This window comes from Nuphar pumila, chromosome 6 (genome assembly GCF_984573655.1).
Source record: "Nuphar pumila chromosome 6, dmNupPumi1.hap1.1, whole genome shotgun sequence".
NCBI lineage: Eukaryota > Viridiplantae > Streptophyta > Magnoliopsida > Nymphaeales > Nymphaeaceae > Nuphar > Nuphar pumila.
Window position 1 is genome coordinate 100,197,985 of NC_143254.1, and position 25,040 is coordinate 100,223,024.

The 25,040-nt window shown below is 37.9% G+C and overlaps 1 protein-coding gene across 4 annotated transcripts in view; it reads right to left on the reverse strand.

The window, feature by feature from the left end:
• The window catches only part of LOC149835402 (Ankyrin repeat family protein with DHHC zinc finger domain-containing protein), a 69,846-nt gene that overhangs the window by 22,062 nt on the left and 22,744 nt on the right, over window positions 1-25,040 (reverse strand). For all 4 annotated transcript variants that reach the window (XR_016432318.1, XM_090008472.1, XM_090008473.1 and 1 more), the window contains exons 4-8: window positions 24,638-24,717; window positions 23,794-23,957; window positions 11,193-11,331; window positions 10,999-11,098; window positions 10,183-10,243 (exon numbers count right to left, since the gene is read on the reverse strand). Coding sequence is in view for 3 of the 4 variants with exons in the window: in XM_090008472.1 (XP_089864598.1) it covers window positions 10,183-10,243; window positions 10,999-11,098; window positions 11,193-11,331; window positions 23,794-23,957; window positions 24,638-24,717 (544 nt within the window). In the remaining variant the exon portion in view is untranslated. The remainder of the gene's footprint in view (window positions 1-10,182; window positions 10,244-10,998; window positions 11,099-11,192; window positions 11,332-23,793; window positions 23,958-24,637; window positions 24,718-25,040) is intronic.

The window sequence follows — 25,040 nt, forward strand, 5'->3', positions numbered from 1 at the left end:
AGACTCGAAGCACTGAAGCCTTTGCTTTTATTTTTAGATTAGGTTTTCATTTTTAATTCAATTCAATTATTGGGCCTGTAATAAAACATTGTTATTTTGTTTAAGCGCTCTGCGCAGGGCAATACTCTCTTAGTTATTTTAATTAATTAAGTAATTTTTATTTTCAAGGCAACAAAGAGTAGTTTAGCTTGTGTGTTTGAATACAAGTATGTCTCGTTCCCTGAAATCTAAGGATGGCAATGGATCGAGGCGGGGGACAAGGTCTCCACCCCCGCCCCGTCTCAAGATTAGAACCTCCATCCCCGCACGGGGATGGATTTTAACCTCCACCCCCGCCTTCATCCCAGTTTCATGTCCTCCATCCCAGGTTCAAACGGGGATGAGGCGAGGCCCTGTTTCCCCGTAGTCTATTGTCATCCTTTAGAAGGACTGGGAATGGGGCGGGGCGGGGCGGGGCGGGGATCGGGGCGGGGAAAAGTGTAAGTTCATCTCCGTCTCCATCCCCGAACAACAACAACAACAACAACAACAACAACAACGCCTTCATCCCAAAACAATTGGGGTCAGCGATATGAACCAAAAAAGAAATTCATTTTGGGTCTTCCACATGAATCCTTTTCCTCCAATCATTTCTATCCAACGCCATGTCCTCGGTGAGGTTCAAAGCATTCATATCCTTTCCTATCATCTCCATCCAAGTCTTCCTAGGCCTACCCCGACCTCTTTTAACTAATATATTTTCCCATTTCTCCAACCTTCTAACTGGAGCATCATTAGGCCTTCGCCGAATATGTCCAAACCACCGTAAACGATTCTCTCGCATCTTATTTTCAATGGGTGCAACACCTACCTTCTTACGTATCTCTTCGTTCCGAATCTTATCTTTTATTGTATTTCCACACATCCATCTAAGCATCCGCATCTCAGCTACACTCATTTTTTGAATATGATGTCTCTTGGCAGCCCAACATTCCGTACCATATAGTAAAGCGGGTCTAATAGTCGTCCTATAAAACTTTCCCTTCAACCGCAATGGCATTCTACGATCGCACAGCACTCCAGTAGCACTTTTCCATTTCATCCACCCAACCTTTATCCTATGATTTACATCTCCATCAATTTCTCCATACTTTTGAATGATGGATCCCAAATATTTGAAATAATCATTCACCGGTATATCTTGCTCACCAAGTTTCACTACACTCCCATTCACCGGTCTCCATCCCCGAACGAGGATGGATTTTAACCTTCGTCCCCGCCTCCATCCCCGTTTCATACCCTTCATCCCCGGTCCAAACGAGGCAAGGCGGGGCGGGGCGAGGCCCCGCTTTCTCCCGGTCCACTGCCATCCCTACTGAGATCGACCCGGACTCCACCACTCGTGCGAGCCGGTTTTTATATTTTTGGTGTCAAGTTTTCACACTTGTTTTCATTAAAAATATTATTTTAAAAAGCGTTTTCTAAAACTCACACCATTGTACCTTACAGACCTATGTCACCAGGGTACGGGTATGGGTACTGTTAAAATATATGGATGTTATATATATATCTTTTGTAATGCCTACTAGGGGCAATTTGGTTTTTTCATCTAATTGTAAATAGATATCCATTAGAGACATTTTTGTATTTTTACCTTTTTGTTTTTCTTATTTTATTTATTAATTAAAGGGGTAAAAGGGGATTCCCTTAACAGTAGTTGGGACTCTCCCCAACGGTCATAAATGAGACTGTTGGGGAGCTCCACTTGGCCCCTCTTAAGGTGTATAAAAACGGAATTCTCACTTTCTCTATAATGTTTTTTCAAGCATTTCAATAATAGTTCCATTATTATTTCAGGTTCTCTTTTCGATCCTGTGTGTGTTTGGTGTTTGCCCTTTGTGGCATTGTTTTTTGGCACTTGTATTTCATTTCATGGTATCAGAGCCCTAAGTGTTTGAACACTCTTGGGACTTCTTTCCTTTGTGTTTAAATGTTATTAAGTTTCACACTCTTGATCTTCTTTAACTCTTCCGAAATGGCTGACAAAGATGCAGAGATTGACCTCTCATTCAAATTGAATGGAACCAACTATAGAATGTGGGCGGCCGCTATGGAAAATAACCTTAAACGCAAGAAATTTTAGGGATATGTTATGTGAAACCGTTCCAGAACCACAATTAAGGCTCACCAAGAAGGAAGGGAATGAAGATAAAGCTTTGGGTGATGAGGAAAAAGCTAAACATATTGAAGAATAACAATCCAAAGTTGAAAATTTGAAAAGTGAGCATGCCAAAATATTGGCATGGTTCATGAATAATGTGTAGCTCAAGATTTGTGCTAATCTAGCCAAATTTAAGAGGGCAAATGAAGCAAGGTTCTTCATGAAAGTACGTACATTCAAAAGGATTTTGTTAGATTTTTTTTTTTACAAGAAAAAGAAAAAGAAATCAAGCAAGGGGATATGAGTATTAGAGATTATTATAATACTCTATCTCCTCTATGAAATGAGTTTGCTCTCCTTGAACCACAATGGGAAGGAAGTATCATTGTTATGAGGCAACAACAAATATAGAGAAAAAGATTTTTTCAATTTATTCATGGGCTTCGTCTCGAATTTGAACAACTAAGAGGATCCTTTCTTCATAGGGCTTCTACTCTTAATAAAATTCTTGCCGATCTATGTCAAGAAGAAATTTTCTTGGCTCGTAAAAAAGACTTTGATGAGATCCATACAGTATCAAAACCGGGAAATAACATGAGGACATATAAACCTCCTTACTTTTAGAAAAATAATAATGGTGAAACATCATTGTAATGAAACGAGACATCTTAAACCCGATTGTCCTAAGCTTAAAAAGAATGTGGCTTCCGTTGGAGATATTCCAAGCAATTTTAAGTGAAGAATCAAGAAGAGATGGACTTCATTGGTCAACTTACGAAAATTCTTCAATAATTCAACTCTTTCTCACTTTTCACCTCTGGTGTCGCGGTCTAATCAACTCCCGGTATGTCCTCTTGGATCTTTGATTTGGATGCCTCCTTTCATATGACTCCAAATGCATCTCTTTTATCCACACCAAGTCTTATTTTTTTTAAATCACTCATTTTCACGGTCAATGAAACATCATTAGATGTTAAAGGGATGGGAAACCTTGAAAAAATTTTAAGCAAAGACAAAGAATTTTATGTTCAAAAACTTAGAATTATTCCAAAACTTAACATAAATATTTTCTTCATTTCTCAAATAACCAATTTTGGATGTAGTGTCACTTTTTCACCTACCAATTGTTGTGTAGGATCTTCGGTCCGAGAAGCGGATTGGGCAAGGCCATAGAAGAGGAGACCTATATTAAATAGATTTTTTGTCTTTGTCATGCAAATCATTTTTTAATCATGTTCAATTCAAAAATGTTGTCACTTGGGACAAAAGACTTGGTCATCCAAGTGTCTCTAAGTTGCATCTTTTTCTTTTTCTTTTTTTAAAATGTAATTTAAAAGAATTTAATGCAATGATTGTATTCTTAAGAAAATGCATTATCTCCCTTATTTACATAGTAACTTTATTTTAAAGAGACCATTTGAATTAGTGCATTCGGATGTATGGGGACCGACACCCGTTATATCTAAAGGAGGATAATTTTTAGTGATGATTTCACTAGATATACGTGGATTTAATTTATTAAAAATAAATTCAATGTTTTTTTTTATTTTTAAAGAATTTCATATCCTTATTCAAAATCAATTTCAAAACAATATAACCATTTTTAGATCTAATTCCGAAAGCGAATACATGTCAAATGAATTTCAAAACTAGCTTAAACAAAACAACATTATTCATCAAAGATCTTGTCATAAAACTCTCCAACTAAATGACCTTGCCAAAAGAAAACATAGGCATCTTATTGAAACAACAATTTTTCTTATTTCTAAAAATGTTCCAAAGAACTTTTGCGCTGAAGCAGCTCTTTTCGCAAATTATCTTATCTTATAAATAGGATGTCATCCTCATCTTTAAAAAATGTTTCATCTTTTGAAAATTTGTTCAAAATATCTCCGGATTTCAAAAGATAAAAAACTTTTTGTTGTAAATGCTTTGTTCTTTTTCACCAAAAGCTCTTGAATACACTTTTATTGGCTATGGTGAAAATCAAAAGGAATATAGGTGTTATGATATTGAAAATAATAAAGTTTATATTTCAAGAAATGTGACTTTTTTTGAAGAAAAAAATGGTTTTGAATCTCAAAAACCCAAGGTAGAGGTTGATTATTCTTTTTTATTTGACTTATTACCTAGAAATGAGTCTAAAGATTTTAATGATATTATATGTGATAATGTTTGTTATGGCAATTCTCATCAAAATGATGATTTGCTTCATCAAAATGAAGATTCTCACAATGAGAATCCCAATGATATCCATGTATATACTCAACGAGAAGGAAATGAACATCAAAATGCTTTTGACACATATTCACAAAACATTTCCATAGAAGACCAAGTAGAAGAATCCCTACCTAAGTGATCTTCTAGGAGTAGTAGACCTCATCAAAAATTTGTGTCATATGATTCATTTTCCCCAAATTATAGAACTTGCCTAATGATCATCCATTCCTATCACGAGCCTTCCAACTTTAAAGAAGTCAAGCAACATCCACATTGGATTGATGCTATGAGACTTGTAATGGAAGCACTCAACAAAGCTAACACTTGAATCCCTTTAGGAAAAAAGGTTATTGGATATAAATAAGCTTATAAAGTCAAAACTAAGAGTGATGGGTCATTAGAAAGATACAAAACTAGGTTAGTGGTTAAAGGGTGGGAACAAAAATATGAAATTGATTATGATAAAACCTTTGCTCTGATTGCTAGCATCTATTAAACAATGGTTTATCTACCAATTAGACATAAAAAGTGTTTTTTAAATGTGAATCTTTGTGAAGAACTCTACATGGATCCTCCATCGGGTCTTGAGATTGAAAAAGAAAAAATTCTTATTAAACAAGCTCCAAAAAGCTTGGTATGATCACTTAAGTAAAGTTGTTCTGATAATGGTTTTACTTCTTGTTATACTGATACTGTTTTTTTTGTTAAGAATGTAGGTAATCACATAACTATTTTATTGTTATATGTTGATGATATGATCATCATGGGGAATGATAAAAAGGGCGTTGAGTTTATTAAAAATGTTCTTAAAAACAATTTTGATATGTCTCACCTTAGATTTCTAAGGTATTTTTTAGAGATTGAAGTTGCAAATTCTCCTCGAGGATATGTTCTGCCTCAAATGAAGATTGCATCATATATTATTGCTAAGTCTGGCTTAACTGACAAATAGAAAGTGGAGACCCCATAAGTAAACAACGTCAAGATGAGAAACGATGATGAAACTCCTTTAGAAGATCTCACTCCTTATTGTTAATTGATTGGATCACTAATATATTTATCTGTTACCAGACCAGATATTACTCATGTCGTTCACAATGTAAGTCAATTCCAAAATGCTCCAACTACTATCCACATGGCTGTCGTCATGCGAATTATCAGATATTTGAAGGAATCCATAACAAAAGGACTATTCTTATCTTTTTTTTCATCTCCTAATTTAATTGCTTATACTGACTCAGATAGGGGTCGTAACCTTAATTATCGTATTTCTACCATAGGTTATTGCGTTTTTTCTTGGAGAAACATTAATCTCTTGGAGATGTAAGAAACAACAAAATGTGTCGTTATCTTCCACGAAAGTTGAGTATAGGACGATGACTACAACTACAATTGAACTTGTTTGGTTAAAAAGTCTGCTCAAAGATATGCGTCATTATCTTTATTCCTTTGAAATTGTATTGCGACAATAACATTGATATCTACTTTGCTAGCAATCACACATTCTATGAACGAACAAAGCACAATGAGTTGGACTACCATTATGCTCGAGATGAATTTTACGGGGCACCATTCAACTACTATATGTCACTTCAGAGTATCAACTCGCTGATTTTTTTTACCAAAGCCTTGTCATCACCCCGTTTCTACTTTCTCCTAAGCAAACTCCCGAAGATCTCACCGTCAGTTTGAGGGAGGGTGTTAAAATATATGGATGTTTATATATATATATAATGCTCACTAGGGGCAATTTGGTATTTCCATCTAATTGTAAATAGACATGTTCATTAGGGACATTTTTGTATTTTTACATTTTTGTTTTTCTTATTTTCCTTTTTATTAATTAAAGGGGTAAAAGGGGATAAACTTAAGAGTGGTTGGGACCGTTGGGGAGCTCCCAACCACTCTTTTGGGAGCTCCCCTTGGCCCCACTTGAGGTGTATATAAAGAAGACTTCTTCCCTTCTCTCTATAATGCTTTTTCAAGCATTTCAATAATAATTTCATTATTATTTCAAGTTCTCTCTTCTCCCTTGTGTGTGTTTGGTGTTTTCCCTTTGTGACATATTGTATCTTGTCCATTAGAGACATTGTGCTTATGTGATTGTGCCTTCTTATAGTCACTTTGTGACATTGTTTTTTGGCACTTGTATTTCATTTCAGGTACGACACAACAATTCCAAAAAATATAGGTATGGGGACACAACCATATATATATAAAGAGAATTTAATATTTCGAATATGAAATAAGGTTAAAATGATTTTTTTTAAAAGGAGAGGAAATTTGATATTTTGAATATAAAAAAGTTAAAATAGAACTTTTGAAAAATATAGAGGCCACTGGGATATTTTTTCTTTTATAGAAGGATAAAAGAGACCCACCGCCTCTCTCTCGTTCTTTTTGTGATTCCTATACAAGGAGCACGAGGAGGAGAAAGAGGAGGAGATGAAGGAAAAACAAGAGGAGAAGAAGAAGATGAAGAAGACCGAGGAGTAGGAGGAGAATGATGAAGGAAAACATGTTGGTATTATCTTTCCTTCCCTCTCTCTCTTTCTCCCTTCTTGGACAAATAAAAGAACGAGACCGGAGAGAGAGAGAGAGAGAGTCTGTTGAGGCTTTCGAGAGAGCAGAGAGAGAGACAGAGAAGAGGGAGGGGGGAAGAGCGAGGCCAGAGAGTTGAGGGTGAGTCAAGGGCTTCGGGGAGAGCAGAGAGAGTGTTGAGGGTTTCAAGAGAGAGAGAGAGGATAGGGGATTATGTATTGGGTGGGACGGGACCAAAATGGCCTCACCACTTTGACCTTGGTTTGACCAAAGAAATTTCGGGTCTACGCTGGACCCGAACCGCAGCGTAGTGCGGAACCTGACCAGTGGTGTACCAGCACTACGCATGGTATCTGCACATGTGTCTATGTGTGTGTATGGCTAGGGTTTAGCCGTGTCGCAGTTACATAGTTACAGACATATTATGTGACGTGGAGGTGGCATTGTAAACCTTCCCAATGTGACCGTAAAGGGACTAGGTTCTCCTGTTGGTGATTCTGTACAGTGTTGTGAGAGACGTATGCCTCAGTACCTGAAGCGTATGCCTCAGAGGCGAGGCGCACGCTCAAGGTACTGAGGCGTTGCTGTGATGCGCAAATTGCCCCGCATCACAGTTCCCCGGTTACAAATTCCCCGGTGGCGAACTTCGTCGTTGGCTGCTCAGTCTTCTCCGACCACCGGACGCGGCCCCCCCTCGCTTCCGTACCAGCTGGGCGTGTGGTCCTTCTCCTACTGCATCCCCTCCCACCTCTTCACTTCCAGTCTAGTTGTGAGAGGCGTACGCCTCAGAGGCGAAGCGCAGGCTCAACGCCTCGCTTCGCCTCATCGCATTTAACAACCTTGATTCTGTACCTATTGGTGTATGCAGGTACTATGTATGTGTGTGTGTGTTTTGCATTTCAGATACTGCACTAAAAGAAACTTTCTTGGCATATTTTGGAAACTCTGGTTTCTCTTGAGCAAATTTACAAATTTATAAAGACAAAGTAAAAGGGAAATTTTCTATCAAATAATTGTTATTTCTCTACGCTGTCCCAAGTATGAAGAAAGTCAATCACAAATCACTACGATATACCATCATAATTATCCGTTTCAATGAAATGCAAGAATGATTTGCATAAATATACAATGCGGCTGTTATTTTGCAAATATTGCAATATTTTCACAAAGATTTTAAAGAAGCATATATGACAGTTTCCAAATATCATGTAAATTGAAATCTATCATGGTATCCTCTTAATAACTTCATCAACCATTCTGTCATTGCTCAAAACCCAAATTTTCTCTTATTTTATGCTTTGTTTTGTTCATTGTTCTTGATTAGCTGATATTTCTAAATACCATAAGAGACAAATAAAATTTTTTAAAATATTCAGAGATGTCATGTTGCCAACGACTGCTCAATGACATTTATCATATGTGTGGAGTGCATTAAGTACATGTTCTTTAGTTGATGACAACACTTGTTCCAAACAATTTTCAAAATCCTATGTTTGTTTGTAACATTATTACAATGGATATTCTGATACTTCTAATAGAAGATGGATTGCCATCCGTTATGTTTTAAACTACACAAAAAAATATGGCTTGTATCTTTTTCTAAAATTATCGATCTACCTTTAACGATAACTTTTAAAGTATGCATGATGAATAGATGGATAGGGACAAAAAGTTTTGGTTAATTCCCTCAAAAGGTCATGGATGCTAACATGTTAGCCACAAATTTCAAAGTTCCATGGTGGTCATCACGTTGAGTACAATACCAAGGATACTCCAATAAATTTATGCCACATACCATTGTTTTCTAGAGAGATCCCCTAGTCTTGGAAAGTACATATCTATAAACATAATATGCACTTATTGAGTATTTGATAGCATATGTTGCTGGCTTAGAATACTTTTAGGAGACTCATTTAAGAATCCTTTTCTGTTTTGGCTATGGCATCCAGCTTAAACCTTACTGACTTACAAACTTAGTTGTCAAAAGCGGCACCTAGGCGCAGGGCCACCGCCTAGGCGCAGGGGTCTAGACAACAGCACCTAGGTTGTCTCCGCCTAGGCCATAGGGGCATGGTTGTCAATATTTTTCTTTTTTTTATTTCCTTTTCTTTTTCTTTTTCTCCTTCCTCCCACCACTAACACTTTCTTTTTTCTTCTTTTCCTTTTCTTTTTTACCTTTTTTTTTCTTATCCTTTTCTTCTTCCTCCTCCTTTCACCCTCCACCTTATTCTCTTCCTCTTCTTGTTTTTCTTTTTCTTTTTTTCTCCTTTTTCCCTTTTCCTTTTTCTTTTTTCCGTCTTTTTCTTTTTTCTTGTTCATCCTCCTCTCGCCCCTCCACTCTTCTTTTTTTCTTCCTCTTCCTCTTCTTCTTTTTCTTCCTTTTTCCCCTTTTTTCCTTTCTTTTTTATTTTTGTTCTTTACATGTATGCATGTGTTTTTCACAAATATATATATATATATATATGTGTGTGTGTGTGTGTTTTATGTTCAATGTTATGCAATTTTATGAATTTTGTGACATGTTACACAGATTTACACACTTCATTGACAATTACAATCATATGTTTGTTACTAAATTTAACTATTTATTGTAATATTCTGCTTTTCTTGATGTTTTATTTTTTGGTACCGCCTAGGCCGACTAGTCCTTTTAAGGGTATTCTGCCTAGACTCCGACTAGTGGTTTTGACAACTAAGCATACAAACTCAAAACCTTAAAACCTATCATCACGTATGAGAGGACACAATTGTCACATCACTTCCTTCAAGCTTTTTATAAGGTTGGGATTTAGATAGTTAATTGCTGCAACTAACAAAAAACTCCAGAATGTATTTTAGACAGAAAATTCCTTGCTCAACACTCCAATCTATTCCCATCTCTTGCAGAAAATTTCCCATTTGAGTTGGGAAAGAAATTGCTTGTCTTGTCAATGTTCTCGTTTCCTATTTATTTGTTTTCCTCAATTTTCTTTTCGCATTTTTCTGCATTTAGTATCTTGTTTAAAAAACTTGCGTCTTCAATTTTCATGTGCAGTCTACTTTTAAATCATGATAAGAAAAAAGCACAATATCTTTCCAATTAAATGGACATTGCACAATATCTTCCCAATCAAATGGTTATTCTCACAGGACAATGATAATTAGGAAGACTGCACTCTCTGAAGACTAAACAAGAAATGAAAGAACTAGCAATACTACTTGGGGAGACATGGTTAATTCTATGATGATGAAGCAAATCAGATGATTATCTAAACCTAGAAGAGCTAAATAGGATTACTTACATCTACATGCCTGGAATTTGACAATCCTTCTGTACTTCTTTCTATGTATCCTGGATCCTTACTGCAAAAGGAAAACAAAACTACAGCATTTATAGTACAGAAAATATTGAAAGATTATGCAAGGGAAACCAAACAGCATGGATAAAAAATCCCATGACCAATCAGGATTAATGATGAAGAAAAGGGGAAATGCATTTTTCTTCATAAAGAGGTCAAACACAAGCTTCTCAACCAGGTCTTCTGTTCTCCATTGAATCCTTAAATAATTGCAATTCCTATCCCAGAAAACAATATTAAATTCCAATTCTCATTAAGGGTTTCATTTCTGCATGATGATACTAAAAGACAGTGCTTACTAATGGGAAGAAAAAAGAAGTATAACGAGTGTTGATTTGTGAGGTAAAACAAATGTAATGAGTAAAGCCCTACATCAAATGATATAGATTTCACTTATTTTATGCATCAAATTTCTTGTAATAGTCCCATCTGTTCTTGCTTTTGTTTTGAACGAACTATAGAATTTCCCCTGCTCCCCCCTTCCCTATCTCCTTGCCACAAACCATAGCTTCAGTTAAAGATGTTGAACTGTTGTTTAACCATGTGTGTGTGTATGAGAGAGAGAGAGAGAGAGAGAGAGAGAGAGAGAGTTTGTATGAATGATTAATCAACATAACATCCAGAGCTTCAGGGTTGAGATAAGACATTGTATCCATGATTAATGAACACAATAGTGACAGGTTCAGGTATTATTAGCAGCACTTTCCAAGAAGCAGTAAAGCACAAGCAATGAAATAATCAAAGCATCAATGGACTCACCTGCTACACCTATAGAAAAATAGCAGTGTAACAACAGCAAGAGAAACAGCACTCCATCCCCACAATCCAACAACCGCCGTAACCTTGGTAAATGTTGGTGCTGACAAGTGACAAAATGGACGAGATGTGTAAGTAATACAAATTTATCTATCAACTGGTTTCAGGAAAAAAACTTCAAAACCAAATTTACTGACATGCAAGGGTTGAGTTGATAAAAAGAACGATGAGAAGAAGCAAGACACATAGAAGGATGGGGGCATATCCTATCCTTTCCATTCTCTGAAAGAAAGCATTATCACCACACCGGTTGCCATGCATCCTTTGTACATTTGACTGTAAAAGATGGATGTCAATATTAGTTAAATACTCCAAAGAAATGATAATCTGAAATAATAATAATGATATATTGTCAAAAGGTGAACTATTAGCGTCCAAGCACAAAGAATCAGTGTCTCCTATGGAGATGCGAAAAGTTGGATTGTTGAATATACTTTTGAGATGGACATTTCACTGAACCATTTGATTGTTCAGTGTCAAGCTAAGCTAATTGCAGTATGCACTAGCACATGAATGTGACAAGCACTTCAAAGAGCTTTAAAGCAGGAAACATAGAGTACATTTGCATGAGTGAGGTGAAGACTGAAACTATAAAAATAACAAAAAGGCTTCCAAGTTCCAATGAGGAGATTCAAGCTCATTAATGTTCAGTTATCCAAAGCACAATAAAGTTCCTTACATGAAAAAGCATCTTTTGAGGTATATCGCATGAAGATGGGTGTGGGTGTGAATAGACATTAATTTCATAAAATTAGGGCATGAAACACATATTTAGGCACTAGTGCATAGTATTTTTCTTTATTGTCGCAACCAGAAGTACCAGCATCTACATTACACAATTTTACATATGGTGTAAAACCCGAGATTTTTATTAGAAAATATTTCAAATTTTTCAATTTGGGCCTAGATCCACATTACGGATCCAGGACCCATAAAGGGAGGTAATTAGGATTTATTTATTTGAAATCTTGATTTGATGGTAATAATAGATAAATAAAAAAAATCTATTTTAAAATTTTAATTTAATTCGAGGATCCACAGTGGATCCATTTGTGGACCCATTTTGTTTTGGGGCCGGGTTACGGGTCCCGGGTTCGGACCCGAGCCCCACCCCATATAACAGCCCTTTTAAAACAGAAAGGGCAACCCGATAAGGGTTGCCCGATAGGTTTTAAACAGAAGCAGAAAGGGGCAAGAAGGGGGGGGGGGGGTCGGCGATAAAAGGAAGGCGGAAGAGGGGGTCTCACCCTCTTCCCTCGTCTCTCTCTCCCTGTCTGCGTGCGCGCACTGGAGGTGGAAGATCGCCGGCGAGCTGCGACAGCCACCGCAGCTCTAGCAAGCACTCCCTGTCACGGCAGCAACAAGGAGCAACCCCAGCCGACCGTGTCTTCGCGTCCCCATCCTCCAATCACCGGAAGGATCGCCGGATAAGGTACGGGTCTTCTTGGAAATAGGGTGAGGGATCGAATAGGGATTCGATTCCGTGCATGTGGTTTCGAGAGGAGAAAATCTCGGGGTTTTGAGTAGTAACGACACCCGATTTGGGGGTTTAGCTGACAACCCCATTTCGGAACCCTAGCTATGGTTGGGGTTTCGGTGCCTAACCCTAAACCGAAAACATTTTTTTTCCAACCCAACTGGATTTGGGTATTTTCTTGCTTAATCTCACCCTGCAGAATCCCTAAATCTCATCGATTTGGGATCCGACTGGGGTATCGGATAGCCCCAGTCGTGGGATTCCCGATTTCCCGAAATTGGACAACCCCAGGTTTGGGGGTTTCCTCTTTGGGGACTCGATGAACCTGATTGTGGAAGCCTGGGGTCGATTTGTGATAAAAAGAAGATTAGGGTGCATGTAAATGAATTTACAAAAGAGGGAATCTGATTGTTTTCTTGTTGTGGTTCTGGTTTCTATTTAATTTAAATTTTTGTTTTGGGTATAGTGTCCTTGGAATTTTGTTCTTGGTTTGGAATCGTACTTCTAGGTCTGATTCATGTCAGGGACTTTAAATAAGAACTCTCTGGCCCGTGTAAATCTGGAGTTTTGCAATTGAACATAATGGATTCTTTGTTATTATATATATTTTGCGGAGTAAAATCTGTGAGTATAACTGTCTGTTTTAGAATCATGTTAGCTGAAATCGTGATGGTATATGATGAACTGCGACCTTATGATTTCGAGTCCGATCCAGAGACTAATATGCATTAATGGAATTCACATGCTTGTTTTGAGTTTATTTAGGAAATGTTCTTGTTGGGTGATAAAGATAGATTGGTAGTATATGTCTAGATCCAGAACATAGCTCGCCAATCATATATTATCAAGTCACAATCTGGCTGAATGCATTAGTCCTTTAACGCAACCCTGAGTTGCGTTGTATAATCACTTTTGATATGCCTAGATAAGCTGGTGGAAATCAATATGAATATACTTGAGACTTGTTTTGGCTGTTGGCATACATGTTAAAACCTACAGTACTGAAACATAGTTATTAGCAGTAGTGAATATAGATTAAGTTTAATTATAAACTGAAAAATTTTAGTGTTAAAAATATTGAATGTATTCAGTTTCTGTGGAGTGCTCAAGAATACAAGGAGTTTCTTTCGGTTGAGCACAAGACCGAACTCATTCTGTGACTGAGCTATGATTGTTTAAGTAAAAATTTACTTGTATGCTAGTGAGTGTCTTCTGCGTTTCCTTTATTAGCTATTGTATTATAAATAGCAGAAAGAGGATGGTTTGGTTTTATCAGGACATATGGCCTGTCATGTATCATTCTTTAAGATATATATATATAGGTATGTGTGTGTGTGTGTGGGGGGGGGGAGGGGGGGGGGGGGGTTGAAATTGTTAGTATGGCTACATCATCAGGTGACAATATTAGGTAAATAGTGTCAGATGATTTGCAATTTTTCTTTTAGCAACCAAACTTGGGGCATGTAGGTGTTCTTTTCAGACCTGATTAACTATATGTAACTGTTATAAGTAGTAAGTGGAAGGATAGCATAAGATCATGGGTTGTGTGGGACCCTGCCAAGCCCAGCCGAATGGTGCTGGACTATATTTTTTTTACAAAGGAAAATATGGTTACTGCCATATCCTTAACTGTCCATGCTTGTGGACAAATGACAGGTCGATGGAATCCTTGTTCATGTTTAGGTTAGCTCATATGGAAGCTTAGCTTAGCACTTTAAGTTTCCAGAATATTAGTTAATCATGTTAGACCTGGCTTTTTGCATACAGGTGAATGAAAATGCTCGTAGGCTTAAACTTGATTTGATATGCTTGATGGGATATCGTTGTCTAGTTGTTTTCATGGGCATGAGCAATCAGGAAACTAGTGCTTTATTGCTGGAATTTACATGCATGGGTGTTCACATGATATAATAAAATTAACCAAGGAATGACAACGTACATTTGATATAAATATGTGAATCCTTGTGCCTGAATCTTGGAAACCGTGCTTGTGAATGTTGTTGTTCTATGTCCATGGTTATATCGGCATATATGGATGTACATTTGGAAACACTTGTCGTGGAGATTTATGTTTTCACTTGACTGTTATGATTATGGTATTCATGAGTGTGAGCATGATTCAATTATTACTAATTCTTCCTGAACATGTACACTTGATTTATATGTGAAATTGCACATGTACACTCATACACTTAAAGAAACCATGGATTGGTTAATACCCATATGCGATGTAGGTAACACACACATATTGAAATTGCTTATAAATGAATTATGACATGCATATGTTTGGGGTTATATTTGCATGAATATATATATGCTTTTGGCATTTTGGCCTAGTGTTATAAATGAAACACTAATTTGGTTTTATTACGTGATGCACTGATGGCCTAATTGGACCATCACCGGCCTGGAGAGCCGTGGGTTTGGTTTTCTTTTACATATGTTTTTAAAAGCATCACTTAAACCACATAAGATGGTTTGGCACATTACTGCACTGTTCTAATGGTTTATACGGGCTGAAGTCCCGAATGGGTCCCTGCAAGGGAGGATGCGGGGTTTTCACTTTACTTTTGCATATTGTGTTGCAAACTTAAAGAAATTGACTTAATTAAAAATATAATGAATAATAACAGTGTAATTTACATTCTGGGATATCTCATCTGGAGTATGAGAATCTTGGATATCCGGTCTTGGGGAGACTGTGAGGATACAAAAACTCCGTGTGCGTTGTTGCCCCTGAACCCGATATTGAGGTTCTTCTCCTGGCCACGGTTTTAGGGAGAGCCCGCCACTTTACCCGGGAGTGGTGTGTTAGTCACAGCTGTGAGTTTATGGTACCAAGGAAGTGGCACTTGTGGGCGTGGGGTGTCCCTTGTGTCCCCGACATTAGATGTAGAGGTCTAATGTTCCGATGGATGGTGCTGTTTCCTGATATCGGTCGAGGGCTAAGTTGGAACCCAGTAATAAAATACAAATTGTGTGTTAAGCTACCCTGTGAACCTACTTGACCTCGGGGTTTGTACCCGTTTGGTGTATCCGCGGGCCACGGTAATTAAAAAGAGGAACTTAAAGATGTGTGCATTTAATAGGGCATGCATATGGAAAGATGGAACTTAAATGAAAGATAACAGAAGAAATCATACATTGCACATAATAATGCATTTTTCTGTTATGCATTAGATCATGCATGTTTGGATCATTCTTGATATCATGACATCATTTGGTGGTAGCATATGCTTTACTTTGTGAAATCATGTTGAAAGGTTTGGTTATTGATATGTGACATTGCTTTACTGTTCTTGACTGGTAAGTATATGCAAATGTTGGTAGTTATAGATATGTGAATGTTGCAAAATTTTATATCTGCACTCACTCAAATCACTGCATGAAATCTTATCTATGTTCTTTCTCTCACCTGGTTTCTTTAGAAGTAGCTGTGCTCAGAATTTCGGTTCTGACACCCTACTTTGTTGGTTTTTCACAGGAAATGGTGAACAGTGAAGTTGGACATGCATCTGGGGATGGATGAGTTACACTTGGGCTTGCCAGCTTCAGTAGAGGATATAGTGGCTCTTTCGTTTGTCTTTCAGTTCTTTTAATTTCTGCAATTGTTACTTTACTTTCAGTTGAAGAAAACCTTGTCTTTGAAATTTTCTTATTCATTAATAAAAGAGTTTTAGTTGGTTGATATGGATGATAATTGCAACTTCGTTTGTGGTGGATGGGCTATCCAATGGAAAGTGGACTGTGAGAACCCCAGATCTCTGGGAAGGTTTCCGCAACTCTTAAAAAAAAAAATTTATTCTGCATTTTCAAAGGGTCTGGATTGGGGTCGTTACATATGGTCATGACAATGATACAAAGAATAGAAGCTAATAACAAAACTAATACTCAAGATCATAAAACAATCATGAACAATGTCATCCACATGCCTTGACCATATCCACTACATGTTTTATAATGTTGTGTCCTGCGGAAATGTGTGCAGCACTGAATAAAGCATCCATATCACATAGCTTCTGACTGAAAACAAAAAAAAAGGAATGGCCTAACTTATCATATTCAAATCCCTTAAGCTTAACTTTGAAGAATCTTACAAGCTGATCAAGTCTAGATTCATTGCGACAATTTGATTTTGACTAGTTCTTGATGTCAAGCCCCAAAACAAGCTCATAATTTGTCATGTCTTAGGGTGTGACACTTGGGTTGTTCATTTTTGCCTATGAGTCTTAAATAAACCTGACAGAGCTTTACAAAAGTATGAATATGAACATTTACAGCAGTGTTGTATCGTAGAATATCGTATGATATGCTACGATATGTATCGTATCTATGGTGTTTTTTTATACGATACTCATATCTATCTCAATACGGGTACCTTTGTATCTTATGATACGCCCTTGTATCTTAGGGTACACTCCGATAGGGGGTGTATCTTAAGATAGGCTATAACTGCAGTTTCAGTGCACTCAATTAAATTGTTTTTTCAAAAAAATATAAGGACCCTTGGGGCTAGTTCATATTCATCCCTATAGAGCTTAAGAGTGATTTAGGGAGATTTTTTGCAAAAAAAGGAAGACAATGATGATGATACTCATGATTGACGTTATCTAATTCATTTTTGTTTGAATTTTGAATAAATTTGGTTATGTAAAAATTTTATGTATTGAAAAAACACTGATATATTTTTTGTTTATGTAAACACACATTATTATAAATATTGTGACTTATTAGCTTAGATTCATTATTTAATATGCATATTATTTTATAGTTTGCATTTTTCTTGTTAGATATGCATGTCATTTATAGCATATTATTTTGATTATTGAATTTTCGATGTCTTGTAAGTATCGTACCACATCGTAGGATACAGTATGATACATAATTATAACTATGGGCAAAATCGATACAATACGAGTGTGTATCGTACCTGTATCGGTTATATCGTATGATACAACCCTGTATTATACAATATCATACTATACATGGTGTATTGTACGATACACCTTCAGTGCACTTTAAAAAAGGCCGAATCGTATTTTTTATTTTTTGGTTTTAAAGACTTCTTGTGGGTCGTCGTTCTCATTTGTGTAGAACTATGTAGTCAAAAGCGCCAGGCGGTGCCTAGTCGATGGACCCCTAAAAAACCTAGTCGGCGACTAGGCAGACTAGTCAGTACCTTAATTAAAAAATTAAAAATATAAAAAATATGCAAATGAATTTCTAAAATTAGTAACAAACATATATGCAACATAAAATCAATCAACAATAAGCAATAGACAAAAAAAAACATGTACAACATTACAAAACCTTACCAAATATTAAAAACAATTGAATAAGCAAAGCAAACAACTATTAACAAATGCCAAATGATTTAAAAATAATCTAAATTCTTAAAATAGAGTGCTAAAACTAACAACAAACATGTATCCAACATAAAACTAATAAAAATTTTGATTGAAGAAGAGGGGAACAAAGATAGAAGAAGAAGAGGCAGAGGAAGGGGGAGAGAGAAAGAGAGAGAGAAGAAGAAGAGGCAAAGAAAGGGGGAGAGAGAAAGAGAGAGAGAAGAAGAAGAGGCAAAGAAAGGGGAAGAGAGAGACAGAGAGAAAAGAAGAAGAAGAGGCTGAGGAAGGGGGAGACCATAGTCACTTATATTGTTAAAGGTAATTTTTCGACGAGGGTATAACTCAGACAAATTTTTCAAAATTTGATAAATCTTGAAAAAATCTCGAGTTTAAAAAATTGAAAAAATATAAATAACAAAAAAACTAAGAAAATAATAAGATTTGCATTATTTTTCTTCAAAAATATAAATATGTTTTAAAATTTTTAAAATATAAAATAAACAAAAGAATAAGAAATGCAAACTTTAAAAAAAATAACTTTTCTCAAAAAATGTACCGATATTTTGTTTCTGTCGATATTTTGAAAATATCATGATATATTCCCAATATTATCATCGACCTTAAAATTGTTGATAATATCGCGATATCACTGACTGAGGGGGAAATGACGGTGCATGAGGGTGCTGACGAAGGGCAACGATGGCAAGCGAGGGTGTCAACGGAGGGCGGAGGGTTTCAAGCGAGAGAGAGAGAGAGAGAGGGTTTAAAAACCATGGGCTCCACAGACTATTGTAAAAAAACCAACAAAAAAAAGAGGGTACCCTTTCTCCCGCCTAGGCACTGACTAGCTAAGGGCCGACTAGGCGGCTAGTCGGTGCCTAGGCAGGCAAATCGGTACCCCCTGACTGGGTCCAACTAGGAATTAGACTGATTCCTAGTTAAACCTGCGACTAGGCACCGACTGACTACATAGGTATAGAGGCCATTAAAGGGGTATCCATGCACCCTATGAGTCATGAGAGCGATTCGAGAGCTGATCCATGCGCAAAGGAGAGGCTTTTGCGGTTTGCTCAAGTAAGTGCATTTCCATCATTTTTTCACTCAAGTGGGTTAAGGCAAAAAAATCCTTATTCTTTGTTTCTTATTGAGTTTTTTTAGAAGATATCATCAGATGATCTGACATGGCAATGGGGCATAAAAATCTTATAAATTTTATGGTTGTATTTTGTGCAATTCATCATTGTTTCATGCATTATAATTTTTTTTTAGAATTTTTGTTAATTTTTTATTGATTTTTTTATTAAAAAATTTGTGATTTTTTTATGATATGTATATTTTTTTTGCCCAACTTGTAACGCCCCAAAAGTTTGACTAGAGACAAGAAGATTTGAATGAAATTTTCTTCGAAAGTCAGAGTTTGCAGCAAAGATTTTTAGTGATACCAAAGGTTTTCAAAATAAAGTACAAATCCAAACTTCTGAGTACGTTAGCCAAAAGATCCAGCAAAAACACATTTTCCAACTGAGCCAAACAGTGAACAAAAAGATAAAAATATCTTATCAGTAAAAAGGTTTAGTCTGTACAGAACAGTGGGGTCATCCACCCCAACAACAAAAGTACAAAAAACCCGAAGCGAAGTAGCCAGAACGCCGACAAGAAAGGTGCGGCTTTAATCATGTATCATTGCACCACCGCCTACAAGGAGAGCCTACCTGTCACCTACACCCATAAAAAATGGGGTCAGTCTGTAAAAACTGGTAGGTGCGCAAAAAGAACAAGAAGAACAACAAGTAATCTAAAACATGCTCATGTCTAAGCAGATAGGCTCATACAACAAGCAAAAAGCAAGTGACTAGCCAAGATCGTAGGAAAGCTAACATAAGTATCATCATGAGCATAACCAAGCTAATCGTACAGTGATACAAATCTAACTGTAAGCAGTTGCAAAAAGGCTAATCATGCACACTTTTGAACTATCTCAAGTAGCAAACTAGTAGCAAGGTAAAACATGCAGTCAAGCTCAAAAGCAAAGAACTGTTGGAACATCACCAACGTGCTAATCCAACAATACTGTGAGCATGCCATGTTTGTTCTGATTTTTAACTGACCATTGTGGTTACGCACAATGTATGAAACGTAGAAACAAGCGAGATCGATTCAGAGGTCCATTATGTTATGTATTTTATTATAACCCAAATGACTGACTGAGTCCGCTCCTAAGGGAACGACCAGTGGCCAAAAGAGTAAGTCCCCAAAGGCAAAACAGGGCCTAAGGATGCATCCAACTTCTGCAGAAGTACTGGGCGACTACCACCTAGGATACTTATGGTAGCCTCATTTCCCCTACCTCCGATGACTGGGAAAGCCGGACATTTGCCCGTAATAACCATTAATGGCCTATCCATCGAAGTTTTTGTACCATCCATCCTCTCCCTTGATGAACCATCCCGAACAAGTACGATGAGGGGTTTTTCTTCATCATCGCCTTGTTATATATGCCCTGGTCTATTTGACCCACTCGAGTCTTGCCTGTGAAGGCGCATGATTATCATTTAGTGAAACGTCCATAATTATGTTTTATCGTATATCATGAAGTTTATCCGCCTCGTGCTATCGTAGCATCACATATCATCACCAAGGGATGCGACTACGCTGATAGCCAAGGGCCACAAGGAAGCACCCAAAACAAGCTCAAACCTGTCAACATTCTCGAGAGAAACCTGAGAGATAAAAACAATAGCATAATCGTAATTTACATGGCGCAAGCAAGAAATAAAGCAGTAAGAGCGTAAACAAGCAGGTCAAGAACAAGGCCAAGGCGTGTAAAGCGCGGGGCAACAGAAAGTAAAGTGCTGAAAAGTAAACAGCCAAGGCGCATAAAGCGCAGGGCAACAGAAAGAAAAATAAACAGGACAAGGATCGCGAAACCGCGTCCTTGAGTTAAAAAGACAAAAAGTAAAGCCTAGGCACATAAAGCGCGGCGGCAACAAAAAGTATAGTGCTGAAAAGATAAAGAGGACAAGGATCGCGAAACCGCGTCCTTGAGTTAAAGAACGTACATATATAAATTATATATATACGTATATAATTGTCCTCTTGTTCGATTATCTTTTCTTTAGTTTAGTTTTGTTCATTCAAGGTCCTTTTACGCAACTTTCCCCTACCTTGGGGGGTTATGAGTTCTCGGACACATGTGGGTGTAAGTGTGAATAGTCTCGGGCCACGAGACACGAGTGCGCTCCGTCGTGCAACCTGTACGAGTTAAAAGGTTAGCGTGAAAGCAAAAGTCAGAAAATGGGTCCGGTCAAAAACTGCAACGGTACCAGACCACCCAGACAGAAGCTCCCTACGAGAAGACAGTGGAGGGAGCACGACGAGGAGGACAGGAGAAGCAGAGCCTCCTGTCAACAAGAAAGAAGAGACAGAATGAACGAAGCCCCCTGTCGACACAGCAGATGGCAGGGGGAGTCGCCTGCCCAGACAGCAACTAAAGGGGGACAGGGAAAAACAGAGCCCCATGTCGAACAGCAGATAACAGGGGGCTCTGCGCCCCCCTGCAGACAAACGAAGAACGGACAGGGGGACGAAGCCCCCGTCAAAACAAGAGGTGGTAGGGGGCTCCACTCCCCTGCCCGCAAACACAGAGGGACAGAGGGACGGAGCCCCCTGTCAAAACAAGAGGTGGCAGGGGGCTCCAGCCCCCTTGCCGGCAAACAAAAATGGACAGGGGGATGGAGCCCCCTGTCAAAACAAGAGGTGGCAGGGGGCTCCGCCCCCCTGCCGGCAAACAAAGAGGGACAGGGGGACAGAGCCCCCTGTCAAAACAACACGAAAGGACAGGGGGACAGAGCCCCCCTGTCAAAACAAGAGGTGGCAGGGGGCTCCGCCCCCCCTGCCGGCAAACAAAGAGGGACAGGGGGACAGAGCCCCCTTCTCAAAACAAGAGGTGGCAGGAGGTTCTGCCCCCCTGCTGGCAAACAAAAATGGACAGGGGGACGAAGCCCCCTGTCAAAACAAGAGGTGGTAGGGGGCTCCGCCCCCCCTACCGGCAAACAAAAAGGGACAGGGGGATGGAGCCCCCTGTCAAAACAAGACAGATGGCAGGGGGCTCCGCCCCCCTACCGGCAAAGGAAGAGGAAACAAGGGGAGCGGAGTCCCCCTATCGACATAGCGAGACGAGAAAGAGGGGTTTTACCCGATGGCTACCAGCGAAGATTTTGGTGTCACTGATAGGCGCAGAAGCAAAAGGGGGTGGCGGCGTGAACGTCGGCTGAGGTCGCCAAAACGCAAGGTGGAGGCGGTGGGTCGTTGGCATCCACGCTTCAGAGAAAGGAAGGAGGGTGGTCGGCGACTTCAGTCGTCGATGCTTCCCTCAAAGGGTGAGATGGTCGGCGGCGGCGTTCGCCGGCAACTGCGGCCACGGGGGAAAACGAGAGGAGGAAGGCGGGAGGCGCAGAGAGGAGAGAGAACGGGCGAGGGCATTAACCCCTCGCCCGAGGCGCCTGTGCCTTTTTAAAAGGCATAGGCTTCTCGAATACTCGAGAAGTCGGGTCCGGGCTGGGCTCGGGTCCGACACCGCAGATCGACAGACTTGGTTTTTTTTAAGGGACTTTACACAACAGATACGGGTAACAATACAATACTTACAACCTTTGCTTATGCATGTCATTCATTACACATAATTGTTTTGATATGTGATATTATAGTTTTATCTTATGCTATTCATCATTATTTTTTGTTTTTTCTTGATTTTTTTGGATTTTTTTATTTAAAACATATGATTGTTTACGATACATATTTTATTTTGGGCCCATCTGATACGGGTTACGATACACTTTTTACAACCATGATTTACAGAGCATTTGTACAAGTCTATCTATTAGCTCAACCCTCATTATAATCTCTTAGACAATTACCAGACCTTTCAATACATAATGCTATCAGGCTAATGACTCAAATAGTCAAATGTAAGATAAGAAGCTTGACTCTCTTTGCTGGTGTCCTCATCGTAGTATCCTGTGAGGCTAATTGTACGCACATTCTTTTTTTTAATATATTACCCTCTTTGAGTTTATTGAAAATTGTGTCAATCAGCAAACTGGATTTAGCATTGAAAATCAAATGAAACTATGAAAGTTCCATTTCAAAATCTTCTATTCTGAAAGGATATTGTTGTTATTGAATTTAAGGCAGCAAAAGGGGGGTAGGTCGGTTAGGCTATGGGACAAAATTACCATTTTTCCCTTAGCATTTTAACTTATTTAATGTAATACCATTTTCGTAAATGTCCCCATTATTTTTGTTTTCTATTTACTTAAGATATTGCAGGTAAATAAGCAAATACCTTTCTACTTGAATCCATTAAAAATAGTTAAAAAACAAATGTCAAAAGTTCAAGAGAAAATCCTTCATAATGTAATTATTAAAAAAACATTTTCTCGTTATGGGCACCTTTCACAACACTTGGACAAATAAGGAACTAGGTTTGACTTTTATATAAATCGCCACATTTAAAGTTAATTAAGGCTTATAATTGGGGGAAATAGGGTGTTATGTTATACTTTGTCTTAACCCAAGCAGGTAACGAAGCCTCAAATCAAGCAACCAAGTTTCAGAAAAATTTCCATCTTTCTCACTTAATTTCTTTTTTTTAATTGAAATTTAGAGAACATTGCAGATCCAGAGGAAAAATATGAAAGCAATCAAGGACTACTAATGATATGGGCATCTTAATCTAAGATAAGCCATTTAAGGCCAGGTCATACGATGGTCGAAGTTGAAAGTTTTAACAATAAAAGAGTAGAATGACCAGTTTACATGCATATACTAACTAAAAAACATGGGGACATATGAAGAAAATGGATAACCTTCACATGCAAACCACAACATGGAAATTTGTGACAAAATACTTACAAGAAAAAAGGCAACATGCCGATGACCTTTATCAGAGGCAAGTTGGGCAGGGGTAAATCCAGCATTATCTTTTATTAGTAATTCATGCACTGTGCCAGCATGTGCAAGTACTGTACAAGCCTCCATGTTTCCTCTTATTGCAGCCCAATGCAATGGTGTGCAGCCTGAGAAGAAAACATTAATGCATAATAAAATTATTCCAATTTGATTTTACATCCAGAAGTCCATGCTGTATCTAACCTCAAATAAGACTTACCGAAGTTGAAGCATTGGAGTGGGTAATCTGGTGGAAAATTGATTTGATTCATAAAAACTTCCAAAACATCATGGAAAACCTTTTTCATCCTAGCTTCATTTTTTCTGGATTAGACACTTACTGCTTTTTAAAGATGATGAGAGATAGTGATAGTACCTTGATAGGTTCTTCCTTTCTTTCATATACGAATAAAAAAAAAACTTTTTTCAGGGAAAAAAACAAAGTTATCATGATAGATCATGTTTGTTACCCAAATATACCACACTGTAAAATAACAAAGTCTTAACTTTTCCTATGTAACCTTCTATTAGGAGGGACAGTCAGGCCTAATATCAGTTGAGAACAGAAAGTAAAAAGTGCAGCATATCAAAAATAGTGTGCTCTCCATCTTCAATACAAAATAAAATCTTAGATAATCATCATTACAGGGTCCATATCTATTTTAAAAAAAAAACTAAATAATCCATGAAAAACTTGCTGCTAATTAATACACTTGGATTAAAAAAACTGAAGAAAACATGAAACTAAGTTGGCAATCAACAATAAAAAGAAAATCATCCAGAGGTAAGAAAATATCCATTCACTCACCATCTTTATCTTGCCGGCCTAGGTATGCATCATTGAACAAAAGTAACCTGACAGTGTCTGCAAAACCTTTGTAGGCAGCCCTGATCAAGATCAAGCAAATTTCATCATGACTACAAAACCAACAAGCAAGAAGTTCCTACTCAATGCCGAGCATTTATGTGCACTTGAATTCTCAGAAATAGTTCATGTATCAGTCATTTAGTATGGTACACCACCAAGGTGCATGCTTATTGCAATCTGTATCATTGACCTAAACATTAGAATCATAAAATGAAAATCATAAGGCAATGTTGCAGGAACAAGACCAGGGGAACAACTATTAGCTATTGTCGCACATTATCCATCCAAATAAAGTAATATGAGGACCTTCACATCTAGGATACAGTTCTCTATAACCCCAAAA